At 44.2% G+C, this 16,970-nt stretch overlaps 1 protein-coding gene across 1 annotated transcript; it reads right to left on the reverse strand.

The window, feature by feature from the left end:
• Nucleotides 1-8,244: 8,244 nt before the first annotated feature.
• On the reverse strand, nucleotides 8,245-11,247 carry LOC144102722 (uncharacterized). The gene is made up of 2 exons (XM_077635910.1): nucleotides 11,128-11,247; nucleotides 8,245-8,502 (listed from the first exon to the last, which is right to left on the reverse strand). Exons 1-2 carry the CDS (start codon nucleotides 11,215-11,217, stop codon nucleotides 8,245-8,247), a joined length of 348 nt encoding a protein of 115 aa, XP_077492036.1. The 5' UTR covers nucleotides 11,218-11,247.
• Between the last annotated feature and the right edge of the window lie 5,723 nt (nucleotides 11,248-16,970).

Raw genomic sequence — 16,970 nt, forward strand, 5'->3', positions numbered from 1 at the left:
TCGTATGCTTTACTGGCATCCAAGGTGACAAGCGCAGCAAACTTTTTTTTATTACGAGCTAATTTAACACGACTCTCAAGGTCAGTATGAGCACACCAAATTGAACAACCCGGCCTGAAACCAATTTGACATGGATTCAATACAGCATTTTCTGAAATGAATGACATGACACGGCTTTGAAGGACCCTTCTCACCAATTTCACTAGGTTCGATGTTAACGAAATAGGGCGTATATAGTCTAACGTTAAGCCCTCCCCTTGCTTTTTAAGCAATGGAACTATTTCAGCAAGACGCCACTCATGCGGTATCCAAGGAACTTTAATAGAATGGTTAATTAGAGCCAACAGGTCTGCAGGAGATTCATTGAACAAAATTTTGATCATAGATGAAGTGACCTTATCGGGGCCAGGAGCCGCTGGGGATAGGCGCAGAACAATTTGCGACAGCTCAGGCATAGAGACCTCAGTGAAATCACTTGAGGTGCATGTGAATATAGTAGGAGAAGGTAAAGCAGATCTAAAGAGAAGCTCTAGGCCACACGCAATATCCTCTAAGGCCTTTGCGATGTCAGCAGGGAACTGAACGAGGGATTCAATGCTGGCAGCCGGAGGAATCACCTTGTTGCGCCTCATGAAATTAAACAAAGCTCGTTTACTTCCTGATTGGGAAAGGAAATCATAATGATTTGTATTATACTCCTCCTTTGCACGGGCGACAGTGCGCTTAAATGTTGCTGCAACATACTTGTAATCCAGCCAATTTTTTGGGCATTGATTGATGAGAAGTTTCTTCCAAGCTGCTTTCCGTCGTCTATATGCACGCGTGCACTCAGCATTCCAGCAATTGTTCGCAATTGCACCCTTTGTTCTCTTTACCAAAAATTCAGACTTTTGCCTTGCATGGTCCAGTACTGAACATAGATGTGCAGCCTTCCTTTCGGCACTTCTCTGAGCGCGAGTGTCTGAAGTGATTTGGAGGGCTAATTTTAGCGTGTCTTTAAAGCAACTGTAATTTATTAACGTGCGCTGATGGCGCTCAGGAAGAGTTAATTTACACGCAAACTTGAAACTAATTGGTAGATGATCACTGTTTGTTGCCCAGTCAACAGGCGCCCAAGACATAACAGAGACTCCTGGGGAGGAAAAGGTTAAATCCAAGGCAGAGTGGCATTGACTGCGAAAAAACGTAGGCAATCCGAAATTGTTGCAGATCAAGTTGTTGCCAGAAGCCCAATCAAATAGTCTAGAACCAAAGCTGTCTGTTATAAACCCCCAAGTCACATGGTGCGAATTGAAGTCGCCAAGTAATAGAACCTGAGATCGGCTACTAGACATGAGTGAGTCAAGGGGCCGAGTGTCACGCACACCAGACGGGAAATATGCAATAGCTACCGTAAAGGGCTGTTGACCTGGGACACTGAGGTCAACCGCAAGGATTTCACATTCATTGTCCGCATATTGAAAAGAAATGCATGCCCTGTGGCAAAACTTTGTAGATATGAGCACTAACAACCCTCCCCCTCGTGATGACCGGTCAAGCCGGAACGGATGGTAATCCTTGAGATGATAATTGAAATTTGAAGTTAGCCATGTTTCCTGTAAAGCAACTAAATCTGGTAGAAGCTGATTGCATAGGCAATTTAAATCTGTTGAAGTTGAGAATATAGATCGACAATTCCACTGGAGTACACTTAAGAACCCCATCTTGGCGGAAGTGCCGCAGCCGCGACTGCCTTTTCTAGAATCCTGGTCTTAGCGTTTTGACTTGCGTTACTTTTCTTTGTCTTTGACTGGGGTCAAGATGGGCCTGCAATATTCAGAGAAGACCCACTTCGTTTCTGGGCGCGGAGATCAGACTTCATATCCATACAATCCATAGAGGATGCGGCCATAACGCTATTCGAAGGAGAGGCCGGAGAGGTTTTTTTGTTGCTCACATTGTTTTTGGCCCTGTGGAGCGGAATCGATTACTACAGAAGGAGGGGCAGCTCCGAAGCCAAAGAAGACAAGAGTGGAGCGGTGGACGCCTGCAGAAGATTGGTCATCTGAGCAGCTATGACATGCGAAATGCACGTGGACACGGTTTCCATAATGCGATCCATTGCATTTGCCACAGCTTTCTCAACTGCCGCTGTAATAGCCTGGGGCCAACTAGAATCCATTATGGGTGGGCATTTGGCGGCCACATTAGAGTAGGCTGAGGCTCTCTCCTTGACTGCGGCAAAAGCCTCTCTCCGCGTGCATCTGCGCTTGTCTATAAGCTCGAGCACCTGAACTTCTTGTGCTCGTGCAGGACAGTCAGGCGAATCAGTAGGGTGAGCACCGCTACACAAACAACATTTCTCTTGCTGTTCAGGACATTCCCCTCTGCAATGACGTTCCCCACAGGCACAACAGCGTAAGGCCGATTTGCAGGCTTTGCCGCTGTGGCCAAATCGCCAGCAGTTTTGACACTGAAGGGGCCGAGAGTTAAAGGCATGTACTCGAAAAACCAATGACCACACCTTAATCTCTGACGGGCAAAATATTCCTGCAAATGTCGCAATGACGGACTCCGTAGGAATTTTTACTCCGTCAACCATCCTGCTGCATCGATGGACAGCAATCACCCCCGCAGGCGAGAGGCTCTCAAGCGTATCCGCAGGGCTCAATCGAGAGTCGACCCCTCGGTCCAAGCCCTTGGAACATGCTAGATGAGGCGGAATGAATGCGCTCACCGGGTGGCTGGCGAAGGTCGTACACTTTAGAAGGTCTTCAATAGTCTTTATCCGGCGACCTGCACAAAATACCACCCCTGCCGAACTGCCGGACATCGGTAATGGGCATAAAGTGCTTCGATGTGGACTGAAGGGCCACCTGCACTGCCTCCGGGTTGTTCAGTCGGATAGCGCCTCTATCGGAAGGCACTAATGCGACTGGAATGCTTGAAACACCGCTGCGGGAAAAGAGATCAGTTGGGAGCTGGTCTTTAGGAAGAGATGCCGACGAAGGGGAAAACCCCTGGCCAGGAGAAGAAGTAGACATTAAGCTCTCGTCCCGCACCCAATCACCCCAGAACAGGAGCAAACAGGCAGAGACAAAAAGAAGGAGAAATTTAGCAAGCTAACGCAACACCGCCAGGTACTTAGCCACTGCCCCGCAACCTGGGTAGCTGAGCCACGTCAACAGAACAGCGACCAGCGCACCGCTTGTTCTTTTCGTCGACTTGGGACTTGGGAGACCTCGAGACTTTTTCGAGACTGATGTGCAGGAATGCGAGAGCATTCTCCTCTTCGTTCCCTTTCCTAGCGCTATCCTTCTGTGTCCTCGAGCACGAAACGTACCGCTACGACCACTACCAGTAGTTGTAATTTCGCTAAGTTACAATCACCACTAGAACCCTCTCACTGTCACCTGTCAGTGAAGGGTCCTAACCAGCTGCTACCTCCAGTGTGTCACATTAGAGGTGGTGTTTGACTATAGCTAGTGCTGTATTAGAGCTGTTGCTTTATTAGACCTAGTGCTTTATTTGAGCCAGTGTATAATTAAAGCTGGTGTTATAACAGGTGGTAGGTGAAAATTGGGAAGCCCTCCTAAATGTCACCTGCCATGGTTGGCAACAAAGGGCGTCACGCAGAAGCCGATGCCAGAAGTTGTCGGACAGTTTTCGCCCTCATGGCCGTCCTAATGCTCTCCCATTAAAAACTTCTAGCACGTCGGTTTGGTGTCATTTACACTGGCACGTAGAAAATTCAAATATTTCTTCCCCTCGCAGGTAAAAGACGTCGAAAGCAATCCACTGAAATGGCTTTCCTAGAAATCAAGAAGTCGCCAGCGGCGTTGAAATCCAGCTACGACACGGCTTATCCCACATAACCGAACGAGAGAATGAACTGATGTACTTAAAAGCGGCTATATTTTTCGTAATAAAAAGTAACTCGCCCAAAAGGGCCTCCTCGATCCTTGTAATTATCGAGGTCCACCAGCCTGACAGAGGACGACGCGGTAGCCTAGACTGTGAAGGGCCCAGCTTCCAGAAGGAGAGTAAAGAAAGGTTTATGTCGAAATATTAACATGGCTAGAGCAAACAAAGTTGTCGGATGACCGACAACGTCTTTGTGTCGTTGGGATCACATCCAGATGACGATAGCGTTCTTCCAAGCCTCCGGTAAAATCAAGGTCATAAGGCATTCCTATAGAGTGTGGTTTGTTTTTCTAGCAACCGTCCAACAGATTTGCTGTTTTCTGACCCTCACCAGCAGCTTCCCCCTTTGCGTTTCTCATAAGGCTTTCTTAACTTTTTCATTACTGGCGGAATGTCCCACTGCAGTGAGCTACTGGCTCTCTCATTGACGTCGTGATTGCACTCACTACTGTACAGATTTCTCAGAAACTCTTCGGCTACTTTAACTATCTGACCCATATTGCTAATGACAAGGCCCTCTTTTGTTTATTATGCATACACCTGATTGCTGCCTATGCCTAGTTTTCTCTTCGGCATTATTAGGCTACCTCCATTCTGTAGAGCATGATGAATTCTGTCTATACTAAACTTCCTGATGTCGGTTACCTGACGCTTATCGATTAGCTTTGATAGCTCTGCCAGTTATATTGTGTCTGTGGGGTTTGAGGCTTTTGTGCTTTGGCGTTTCTTAGTCAGACCTTTCTTGTCCTGACAGAGCTTGCCCGAATACTGCACCGGCAATCTCCTGAACCGGAAAGCGCACCTCCACTGCGTTATTGTTAAGCTTGAAAATAAAGGTCGTCTTTCTCAGTTAAAGCCGAAAGCCTGTTCTGCTGCAATAACCTGGATTCCTCTACTTTCCCTCTTACCGCTAACTGTTTAATGGGCTGCCGGTTCACTAGATTCTTCCGTTCTCTCAAGTGTAATCAGTTGTCCCTACAACGCACCTTATCGAAGACATCTACATCCTGCAGGATGCCACTGTGGGCGCACAGTATGAAGTGTATTTGGTTTTTGTCTCACCACTGGACCTAATAACTCACATTTGTTATTCCAAGAGCCTGTGCCATAGTCGCCGACTGCCCGGTCTTCAACCTTCTTCTTACATACCGAATGTATTATCGCCCGTCAATACTTTTTAATTGCGTGCAAGCGCAGTTAAGAGGTAATCCATCGAATATGGTGGTGATAGAGGCAAAAATTTAGTCTCAGCAAAGTGTATAAACGCGTGCTATTGGAGCTCTTAAAAAGAAATCTGCTCTTAATGTTCGATTAAAATAGAAAACGAAGAAAAACTACATTATTCCACAATACATTGTGACCGCCACAAAGGAATGAAGCCTTAAGAGAGGCAGCATCGTTGACTTTTCAGAGGTTTCAAAAAATGAGCCGAATATGCTCGTCAATGCACTGTTTCCTTTTGCATGCAGACATCATAACATGGCTTTAGACGTCAAGAGCAGCGACGAGTGAGATGTAGACGTTTTTTAGGCATAGTTAAACGTATGCTTTTTTGCACTATTTAATGGTAGTTTTATTTTACCAACACTTGTTGTTTCCTGTCACACGCATAAAAGAACTCCCTATTCATGGTGCTTAACGGCCTAGTATTGTGCAAATAGCGCTTTGCATAGCGCCGGTGTTAGAAAATGCCCATGTGCTGCAGACAAGCGCACACTAGCAACTCTAAATAGTGCGCAGAAAAGTTAATATTTCCTCCTTTAATGTGTGGTGAGGCAGCAACAATAATCTCTAACGGGCACAACACAGAACAGGAGATGAAAGTTTGAGGCCTGAGGAAGGAAACGTAGAAGAGTGAAGGAATGAAAACCATTCGCGAAGTACGATGATTTCCCGCGACTGGACCCGAATTTTGTTGACCTGAATTTCCCGCGTAACAATTAATACGCTATAGCATATACAGCTAGTTCGATCGAAAAGCCGTCGGCGTAGTAGTAGTCGCCACCGCGTGTGGGAAATAGCCGGGGGCTGCGTCAAAAAAATATATCTTGGTAATTTGTGGTTCTAGGGATTGATGATTGAATGGTGTGCAATAGGTGATGATGAGTTATTGAAGTCAATGTAATTAATTTACGAAATAAAGAAATGAAAAAAATCTAAAAATGCGTTCAAAGGTGTCAAAATGTTCAGAATGAAAAGCAATTGTTTGATGATGCTAATTAAAAATTTAGAATGTGCAATTGATCAATAAATTGAAACAATTGAAAACAATGAAAAATGTGTTCAGAGGCATCAAACTGATCAGAATAGAAAGCCAATGTTTGCTGATGTTAAGTATCGGTGCATATCATCGTCCTAATAAAAAAAGTATTATAGAAAAAGCTCTAGAGTGGCATTAGCATCAGATGACGCCCATACACTATCGCGTCAACTCATAAGCGCAGCATAAGAGTCTTCCTACGTTTTTTATTATGATAGACACGTGCACGGCGGCGTACATCGTTCGAAAGGTGCCATCGAGGGCTTTCATAATGAGATGAGTTTCGCTGTTAGGCTTGAAAATTCTCTCCTTGTGGGTTACCGCTACAGCTTTGCTGGGTGTGTGGCGCTCTGTGCTGTCAACTACTTTCTCCAACAGCAAGATGTACATACACAAACACATTTGCTCAAGGCACTCGAACGGTGCACTCAGGAATACCCTGGTGTCATTGACTTTTGTCCTGGATGTGAAACAACATGGTATAGTGCATCTGTGGTCGCAAAAATTGTCGGTTACTGCTCATGTTGCTCATGTCTCAAAAGGCTATATGGAGGCCGGCAGACAGCGGCAAATGTCATAAAGACACATCACATCGCACCTTTCGAAAGCTTTCGAAAACTTTGTGCATGTCTGTTCATTCCTATTAACGCTAACGGTAACGGCGCAGTCGTAGTTTCATGGAAAGATAAGAGCAAGCGGGTCAGTAACGAGCAGTGCCATCAACGTAGGTGCTTCTTCGTGCATATGCAGATATGTCCGGCAAATTCAAAAGTTTGGTTTGTGTTTAGTTTTGTGCGTTTGACGTCCTAAAGCGACTAAGGCTATGAGGGACGCCGTAGTGAAGGGCTTCGGAAATTTCGACCACCCAAGGTTCCTGAAGGAGTATATACACCTAACTTTTGCATACATATTTTCTTGTTTGTAGTGATGCGTAATTTAGAATACATGGATTACCACTTAGTATCCTCCTACGAGCGCTTAATAATTTATAATCGCATTTAGTTGCCGGGCTTTTTCGTTTTCAACAGACGAGTGAGGACTGTGACGTCAACGTGTACGTACAGGTCACGTGAGACAGCAAAGCGTCCATATAATCGCTGCTTCCACATTCGCTATCATTCCGGCTGTCGAGGAAGGCTGACTTCAGCACTGCGTTAAGTTAAAACGATGACGCAGCGATTATATAGACGTTTTTTCATGCCTCACGTGACACAAAAGCACACTGTGACGTCACAGCCATCGTTCGGCTGTGGAAACTGAAACTGTAACAGCGTGAACGGAAAAAATTCAACTATAAATTATTTAGCAGTCGCAGCTGAACATCACATGGTAATCCATGCGTAGTAGTGGCTTCTGCATCATTGTAGCGAAGAAAACATGCCATCAAAATTAGGTGTCTATAATCCTTTAACGTGCAGTGACATCGCATAGTACACAGGCCTCTAAAATTTCGCCTCCATCGAAATTCGACGGCTACGGCAGGGATCAGACTCCCGTATTTTAGGTCAACAGCCGAGTGCCATAGCCACTCAGCCACCGCTGCGACGCACATTCAAAGTAACGGTGCTGCGACATTGATTCGGGAAGCGGTGCCAAAAATATAATCACAAACTTTCGCGTCGGACTCAACTCTACGCTTCATCCAGTACACGAGATTATCCAGACAGAGTCGACAACGTTCTCTTCCATTAATCGGCTGCATGCCGACCGGTGGCATGTGCACATTGCTGGCAATATTTCCTGCTGGTATAAGCCTTCATTATTTGTATCATTCAATCTCGATCAAAAATTCGAACTACACATTCAAATTGACTCTTGATATCAGCTAGGAGATCAACAACTCGCGTTAGTTCATTATGCAGTTCTAAACGAATTTTTAGCCTCAAAATTTCAGCCTATTGGTGAGTGCCGGGCACGGTGAAACTTGTGTGCCTGCACTATGCACTCACACTCATTTCGCGTAGAGACTCCGCAGAAACTGAATTCCTTGCGTACTTTGTGTCAGAGACAATGTTCTTCAACTCGATGCAAGCATAAAGCGCTTGCTTCAAGTATACTCTCATAAAAATACGATACAAACTTCATAGGCGAGAACGTTTTCCTTGATACGGCCCGGTGTCCCCCCTTTTGTCGTCCGGGGTTGTGGTGTTGCAGTCACGCATCCTGCCGCCACTCGGACCGGTCTCGAAGAAACGGACCAGCGTCTTCATGAGCCGTGTGCGGCCGTACGCACCACTCGTCGACAGGCTGGGGCACTCGTTGCTGTGGTCGGCGTACTCGAGGCCGTACGCAGCCACGCCGTACATCAGGTCGGTGTGCGCCTGCTTGCCCAAGCAAAGCTGCGAATACGCGGCACAAGTTACTCCACCTAACCGAACAATGCGCTACAAATGCAGTGGGGATAAAGACTCCGCACCATTCAGTCTTCGCTGTGCAAAATTAATAAAAGGACTACTTTCTTTGCAACGTAACTATTTTCAAAGTTCCCAGTACGACGTACTTTGTGGTATAATTAGCCGGAAAGGATAGCGCAACGTGTGGTGAAACACTTACTTAACACACATGTTCAATGGTTTGGTTTATTCGGTTTATTAGGGCTTAACGTCCCAAGGAAACTCAGGCTTTAAGGGACGTCGTAGTGAAAGGCTCCGGAAATTTCGACCACCTGGTGTTGCTTAACGTGCACTGACATCGCACAGTACACGGGCCTCTAGAATGTGGCCTTCATAGAAATTCCGCCGCCGCGGCCGGGATTGAACCCGCATCTTTCGGGTCAGCAGCCGAGCGCCGTAACTACTGAGCAACCGCGGCGGGTCACATGTTTAATACTGTTGTTGATGTCCTTTAGAGAAACTGTCTCCTTCAGAGTTGCAAATGCGAAACTGCGTTTTGAAAGCCGGCGTGGCCAGTTGGTCTAGGTTGAAAAACATAAGCGCCGTTATAGGGCTGGACAGTCAACTGTCGTTGCTGCCTTGGACCATTTGTTGCTCCTACACATGATTCCTATTTGCATACAGCGCTCAGCAGTTCCGTCAGAACGAAGACGGCGGTGTGACTGACACCTAGTCTTGAAATCTTTGCCCAATGTACACTGATATATTGATATACCGAATTTGTGGAGAGCTACGGAAATCACACGACCACCTGTCTCTTATTTATTTCAAGAATCTAGTACCTATGATCATTATCACTGTGTTCAGGGGCTCCATGACTGCACCTTCGAGCTAGACATGACATATAAAGAATTTTGTACTTGCTGGCATACGTGGTAAGCAACCTTAGGCTAGGTACTTTATTGAGTCCAAGCTGTGGCGAGCAATTTCTTTTGTTTATTGCTAAGACTGTAGTCGCAGTTTCATGCTGCACCCTGAGACTGTAGAACACAAGTTTAAAAAAATTGGTGGCGGTTTAGCTTTGGTTAAATCTGGAGTGACGCGATAGCTACAGCTGGCCGAGTGGAATTTGGTCACGTGACCAACCACGTGTTGAACCACGTGATCAGCCACGGCGCCGCGCCGCCGGCAGCTGCTCCGCACCACGTGAGCAACCACGTGGCAGCGTGGCTGCGCAGCCACAGGGTGGCCGCGCCGCCACGCTGAAGGCTCGAAATGCTACCGTAATGTAGCCATTGTTACAAAAGTCCTCGCTTTCATAACATCTTGTGGATATGTCTTGTGCTTAAATTATACATTCGTCGAAAATATGTTTAAAAGTAGCATGAACAAGAAATCCTGATTGGTTAGAACACTGCTTGAAGGATGTCTTACTGAGAGCCTATAAAGAAAAAAAGGCAGCGTTACTTGAAATCAGGGTGCTTGTTTTTCAAAGTTTTTTTATTCTGAATAACCGGTAATTCTTATTTCGTGTTCGTCTCCTTGTAAGAAGTTTCGAGAGGCTCTGTTAAACTCACTGTTTAAAATGTTTTATATGTGCTTGGTTAAACATTAAGCTTCAAGATTAAAAAGACGATCATACCTATACTAAAAGATCGCAGTTTTGTTAAAAAAACTCGGCACCTGTCTGGCAAGAGAGCTCAAGTGGTTTCTGCGAAAAAATGTAAACATGTTGGCTGAAAAAGCGCATAAAATTCTTGAAAAGAAACATGTGAAATAGGTAGATTGAAATCTAAGGTGATTCCAGGGATTTTATTTGCACGAGAAGAGGCACCCACTGTGCTGCAACACGCTCGTGCCGAACATTAACCTGCAGTGCTGAACATCTTTATAAAATAATGTAGGAACGTTTCAGCTGCCTAAGAACTTCCAAGAGTGTGCAGCTACGTCAGGGCGTGATGTCTTAAGTTGGACATAAACAGACGGAATCCCTCCCCAGATGAACATCCACAGGGAACTAAAACTCTTCAGCAATTAGTTGTTAAAATGCGACGTGTATTGCTCCTTTAGAGTTAAAATCAAATTATCGTGAGCAATGCTATATCTTTCTTAACATGCCTCGTATGGAATCACAGAAATACTTTCAGACATTGACGGTACAGGCCACACGAATCAGGGGCATTTGGCGAAACGCGTGAAAAATTAGTTCACTGGTCTTTGGGGCTCAACTAAAACTTGTCATCGGTACCTCTTAGCTCAAAAATAGCTCATAATAACTGTATCCGCGAACGAAGAGCGTGCAAAAACCAATCGGGTTTCATTTACGTTTGTTTTAATGCCGTCGTTAACGCCTTCAAAAGCCATTCGTGCACAATTTCACCCTCAAAAGAAAAAAATATGCGATGAATGCGGAGAACTCGTGACAATGTTCTATATCAGTCATTTCATGAAAGAAAAGTCAGATATCTAAGACAAGATTTTGGTAGAATACAAGAACTAACACCATTTCATTCCAGTCTAGCACTCAAGCCTGATTAATTCACCACACACTTGTTTTTCATCCTCTCGAAGACTCCGACATTGAACGAAACGTTGAACATATTCTAAAGAAAAGCAACCATAAGAGCTCACCTTTTCTGCTATGCTGTACTCAGTGTCGTACACAATAGTCCACTTCTCTTTCTTGTCGAAACTCGACACTCCAAAATCGTATATGTCCATTTTCAGATTCCGTAAGAAGATTCGTTCCTTACAGAACTTCCAACATGAAAGGAAAGCGACGAACAACATTGAACGCCTACAATAACTGTACAGTGAAGGGTTTCATGTTGGCTTCAAGTACATTTCTGGCAGTTTTATAGGGCATTTTTCATCTCTCACAGTCGGTTTACCACGTCCTTTTCTTTACTTTGTAAGCAAAATGACCTTGTGAAATCAATAGGTCTGAAACCTCACGCTGCGAAATGCATCAAAAAATAACCGCACAGAAAAAAAACAGGTTTCCGTATACTGTGGTCCTCGTGCGCGCACCTATCGCAGATAAGGCTCGTGTTTCAGTGTTATACAAGAATACGGCGCCACACGAAACTGCACCGGGATAATTGAGCAATTCGGCAAGCTTGCGTGTATCGGAGATAAAGGCAAGAGTAGGCCATCTATTCAACGACGAGGTTCAAAGTGGGCATTATGCGGTGCTCACAACAGTGTTGTCCGAATGACTTGTGGCCTGAGTGTCCATCTCAAGGCGCCGAACATGGCGTCACGACGCAGTTAGCCTCAGTGTAAACGAGGACATAGTGTGAGCGTTTAGATAATGATCCCTGCAAACTCTGAGCGACAAGCACGGTGTTTTTCTGTTCTCTAAGCAGTTTTTATTTGGACGCCTGATGAGCCTCTCATTTTAAGTAATAATGCAGAAATAAAGCAAGTGCTTAGGTGGACTACTCTCTTTCATATTAGAGCTCACTATACATTGTATAGATATAGGAGTGCCGTGAAACGCCCCTCTGGCTACGACTCAAGCGGAACTTGGGGGCCTATGACACCACGAGTCAACATACCAAGACCTCTCAGTTCCTTGATGTACTACTGAGGACAAAAGTTTCCGGGACGAGAGTTATAGAAAAAACGCTTATTGTAGCTCCACCTCGTGAGCCGGTCGCCTGATATTGTATCAAGGCATTAAGGGACTAAATATGTTCATGAAGGACCAATTACCGAATGCAAATGCTGTCGAAAATAACTCCAAGACTGTTAAGCAACCTTCCTACTAATGATACGATGCATGAGTATATCAGAAACCAACCTTAACGTGTTGTACACTTGATTTGTATCACCGCATATGTATTCTGATGCATGTAGATTTGGTTGTATATCACCCCTATATTGGTGTTTTTGTACTTTAAAAAAATATTTTCTAACATTTCAGTGAAGATGGTAGCGACTTTTTAGCTCTGTAAAATTTGTATATTATTGTTGTATTCATAGAATCATGTCACGTCTTTCAATATCAATAATTTTTTTTTCTTTAGCAGTTATGTTCACAAATTGTGTTGTTTCTTTTTCACGTACCGCTTGTACTGTCTCTCCCTTTCCTTTATTTATTAGGGGGGCGGGGCGAGCTTGTCAAGCTTCCCACAAGGCAGCTTTTATCTCTCGCCTCCTCATGTACTTCAGGCCGTGGAATAAATGAAATGCAATGAAATGAAATGCTCCTTTCTCTCTTCACAAAATCATGCGACTGAATAGCGAGGTGGAACTGCAATAAACGTTTTTCCTAGAACTCGCGTCCCAGAAAACTTTGTCCCCAGTAGCTTTCTCGAGCACGAACCGTAATAGCCTGTGTACAAAGGGGTATTTTTTCACTAACTCATTCCTGAACCCGAACTTCTTGCCAAAAAACGCCTGCTCGTTTCGCATGATTGAGGAAACATCGGTAAGTTCTATCCTAGACAGTATGCGCACGCTAGTGAATCAGCGGAGAAATGATGTCACAGAACGTGCGGAACATATCACAACGAAATATGCTTCAGTAAGAGAAAACATGCCGCAATTTTATTGTAATGCGTCATTATGCACTTCTGTCTCTCGTTTAAAACTGCAGCCGTAAACGAAGAACTTTTCAAAATCGCTTCAACATAAAAATCAGTGCACCGTATGCAGATACAAGAAATCCGTACTTACGAAGGTGTAATGGACCAAGTAGTCACCCTCATAAGACGTGCATTCCTTCCCGGGAAGGAATCCGCCGTATTCGGACGAGCCTTCGGGGTCCGGGTGTGCCGGTCTGTAGCGTCGGCCAAAGAGCGCTACAGAGACGGCGAGTGCAGCTGTGTAGTGGTTGATACCCTCAAGCATCGCCAGGGCACTGAGCTGTGTCAAGAGAGCCGCCGCACATACCATCAAACGCAAACTGAAGGCAAAACTTACCGAAGCAAGCGGGGTTCGCTCACAGATGAGCGAAGATTGCCATTGTATTAAAAAAAACGTTTACTGCCCTTAAGTTAAATAAAGCTTTTCGCAGCGACGCCTGCTAAACACATCCAGAAAGTTGTGTTACAGGTCAGACTTCACGCTTCCAAGCACCTCCACCACACTGTTACGGATTTTGTTTACAGGGGGGAGTCGACCCGAGCCTGGCGCGTTAGCTTAAAGATGACCAGCCTATTCTTCGTCGTCTCATCACCTCTTCTTCGTCTTTTCCGCGTCACTTGACAGTAGAATCACTGTATGGGATAAGTTGGTGCCACAAACCACAAAAGACCATACTCAATTTAAAAGAGTTTTAGCTGAAAACTTAAAAATTTTGTTTGCATTTACAGGCGCAGTTACAAGTTACTGATTGTAATTTGTGTCAGTTCCCTTTTGTACTATTATTCTATTCATTCGTGTAGTTATTTTTGACCATTTGTTTGCAGCCACTCTTCTTTGTAAAAGTCTGTAGGTGGTGAAGTTCTGTGAAAGAAAAAAAATATATGAGTAATCTCAGTGCGTGCTGATGCTCCAGCGGTTGAATAAAATTATTTCTTGTCGTGTTAAGAAGCGAAGGTAACGGTTTTCCTTTCAGCACTAATGTAAGCTCTCATTTTAACGCCTGTAGGTCATGAGGGTGGCTGCCGCTACACGCGTATTTTACTCACGCACAGTTACTAGAGCACGTGCGAGGACCAAAATAGAAAGGGTCATTATTGGGGCCCGGATGATCGCGAAAGCAGGAGACAAGTGCGTCAGCACCCCTTCAATTTTACTTCCAGACATGGAGTCGAGTTTTATAGGTCCACTATAATTAGGTCTCTGTTTTGCATGGCAATTGCTATAAGTCTTGTTCTTTAGAACTTTTCAACTTTTTCTTTGACTGTGTATGGCTTTGAGCGGTTAACTCAGCTTTAGCGTAGCGTTTTGCTTTGTTATGCGTTGCGCCTCTTTGACTCTGCTTTGCTTCGACTTGACTCAGTTTTGCGGTGACTATGTTATTGTTTTCTTCTGTGTTTTGGTTTTTTGTTTCTGTCATTTGCCTCGTGCTGCGTGAGCGGCAAAAGTCGTTAACTGTCTTACTATTGTTCAAGCTTTCTGTTACCTTAAATAATGTTCACTGATTGTTTTGTTTTACTTTCATGTTAACTTCGCTTAATGTTCTTGTTGCTTTTTCTGTGAAAAGAACACGTTGTTTTCAAACTGTCTACCCTGCGATAATGCCTTCGAGGCGACGCAGGTATTCTGTAAATAAATAAATAAATAAATAAATAAATAAATAAATAAATAAATAAATAAATAAAAACTCATCCTTTTGTATCCTGGTTTCTTATGGCTCTTCCTGGTCCTTTAGTATTTTTTCGGGTTGGGGGTGACGTTGCGTCGCCTCGATGTGCTGTTTCTTTGATGTCGTGTGCAACGATGTGCATCTGCGTTAGTTTTCTCACACCTGCCGTTTTATTTGGTCACGTGGGTCTTGGATGGCATTATTAAAGCTACTCATTTCTCTGAATAAATGTGCTGGTATTCACCGCCAGTCCTGTCCACTGCTTCGTTTGTCATTGTCTTTTCGCGCTGCATTCTTTAACCATGGCCGCTCACCGAGCCTTGGGATGAATATCCAAACTTCGATTAAAAATAAAAATACAATGGTAACGTTGTTCACTTTAGCGCTGATGCATATTTCAAGTTTGGTATTATTGATTGCTTTTTCTAGTAAACAAAGTGCTGCATATCCATATAAGCTTTCTCATGAAAACATCTGCATCCAAAGCAGAGCAGGGTGTTTAGTGTTTTTAGTGTATTAGAAAGAACCCAGCGTTTTGCACTTCCCAATACTTCGGCAGTTTTGAACCACAAAAACCAACATAAAGTAGATGTCTTTGAGCATTATGTTTCGAAGTCTGCCAGAAGCAATATATTCTTTTAAAGCGCCGTCAAGTTACTGCACTGTCACCATTATCTTTGATACTATCTCCTCCTATTAGCCGACACAAACTCTAAGTTTTTTCTGCAGTTTTTTTTTGTGCGACAATTTTGTACCAACTAGTAAGTATATGAAGGATCGCTGAAGTATTGTGACACTGCTATCAGCGAAAGGTGTAGACAAGAGGCATTGATCTTTGTGTGAAAGGATTGATGTACAGCCATATGACATGCCAACGTGAATATGGCACGTAGCCTTGTCATATGACGACGATTTTCCATAGCGAGCACGACCACTAGATTTTGGAGAAAGACAGTGGGGAGGCTCAGGAGTCTGGCTATAAGCAATGATGGGAAAGCTCAGAAAAAATTAAAAAATTGACATAAAAACCGTTCTTTCTGAATTTTTCTCAATGGATGGAAAATAGAAAAAGACAGGACAAGGTCTCAGGGTCTGCAAATGACGCAATGAGCTATTATTCTTGTGAAATATAGCACTGGGATGGACGGCTATGCAAAAAAAAGAAAACAGTGAAACATGCGCTTCATTTCGTATTACCTTCCAGTTGAAAGTGAAGTATTTTTTGAATCATTGTACCATGCTCAAATTTAAGTTTGTAAGGATTGACTAAATGATAAACGTTGCGCAGTTCTGTACTGCATGAGACTGCAGCTAGACGTGGTGAAAATTTTAAAATCGCATTTTCATTCAGCTGCTATTTCCTTATTACCGCAAATGAATGTTGAGAACTTTCACTTCTCAATAAAAAAAAAAATTGGCGATATCGCAGCACTTTTTAATGCTCATTTCGAAAAAAAATTTATCACAACGGGAAAAGCACGGAGAGGATAGCCGAAAAAAGTGCGTTTAGTACGTTATACTCTGCTGCATCGAAAACTGTGCGGACGCCACCTGAGAGCTGTTTATATTCTTTTACTATATTTTCGACAGCTTACATCATCACCCTTTCACATTCTACAGCCGAGAGTCATCCGCTTGGCGAGTGGAATTGACAGCAGCACTAATGCGACCCTTCCGAGCTTGAAGTCTTGAAGCTAGCATGGGCTGTTAGCAACAGAGTTCTCTCACTGCCGTATATCTTTTTGTCAGCGCCTCATCAAGGTTCCTCTGGCACTACGACCCAATTTGCTCTACAGAGGCTCTAAAAGATGTGCTGATCGGTTTGTGCGTCAGCATCCTCCCTGGTGCAGTCAGCGTTCGAAAGCATACTAGCGGATCTCACAACTTCCCCAGATCGACTTCTCGATAGCGTGTAACTAGGCACGGTCCTTGAAACACTTCTCACTCCTTTCAGTGTAGCTCGGCATGTGCCTACATTGGGTCAAGATGGCCGTGATGCAGAGAAAAGTGTCCACTATCGATACCACTCGCCAGCAAGTGGCTGTCTTTGGGAAAGTAAAGCACTATGAAATATTTATTAATTTATAAAATACTGCAGACCCTAAGATAGGTCCAAGCAGGAGGGGAAAAATATACATAAAAAACGCGGCAAATTACATCGCAGAAAGCTAACATATGAGTAATAGGACGCAGTAAAGGACAAGGAACCACAACT

This window comes from Amblyomma americanum, chromosome 8 (assembly GCF_052857255.1).
Source record: "Amblyomma americanum isolate KBUSLIRL-KWMA chromosome 8, ASM5285725v1, whole genome shotgun sequence".
NCBI lineage: Eukaryota > Metazoa > Arthropoda > Arachnida > Ixodida > Ixodidae > Amblyomma > Amblyomma americanum.

What these genes read in the sequence shown, in the direction of transcription:
- LOC144102722 (XM_077635910.1), bottom strand. Translation starts at nt 11,217, where the DNA reads ATGGACATATACGATTTTGGAGTGTCGAGTTTCGACAAGAAAGAGAAG. An exon ending in AGTACAGCATAGCAGAAAAG is followed by an intron (nt 8,503 to 11,127) that starts GTGAGCTCTTAT and finishes GCGTATTCGCAG; the next exon opens with CTTTGCTTGGGCAAGCAGGC.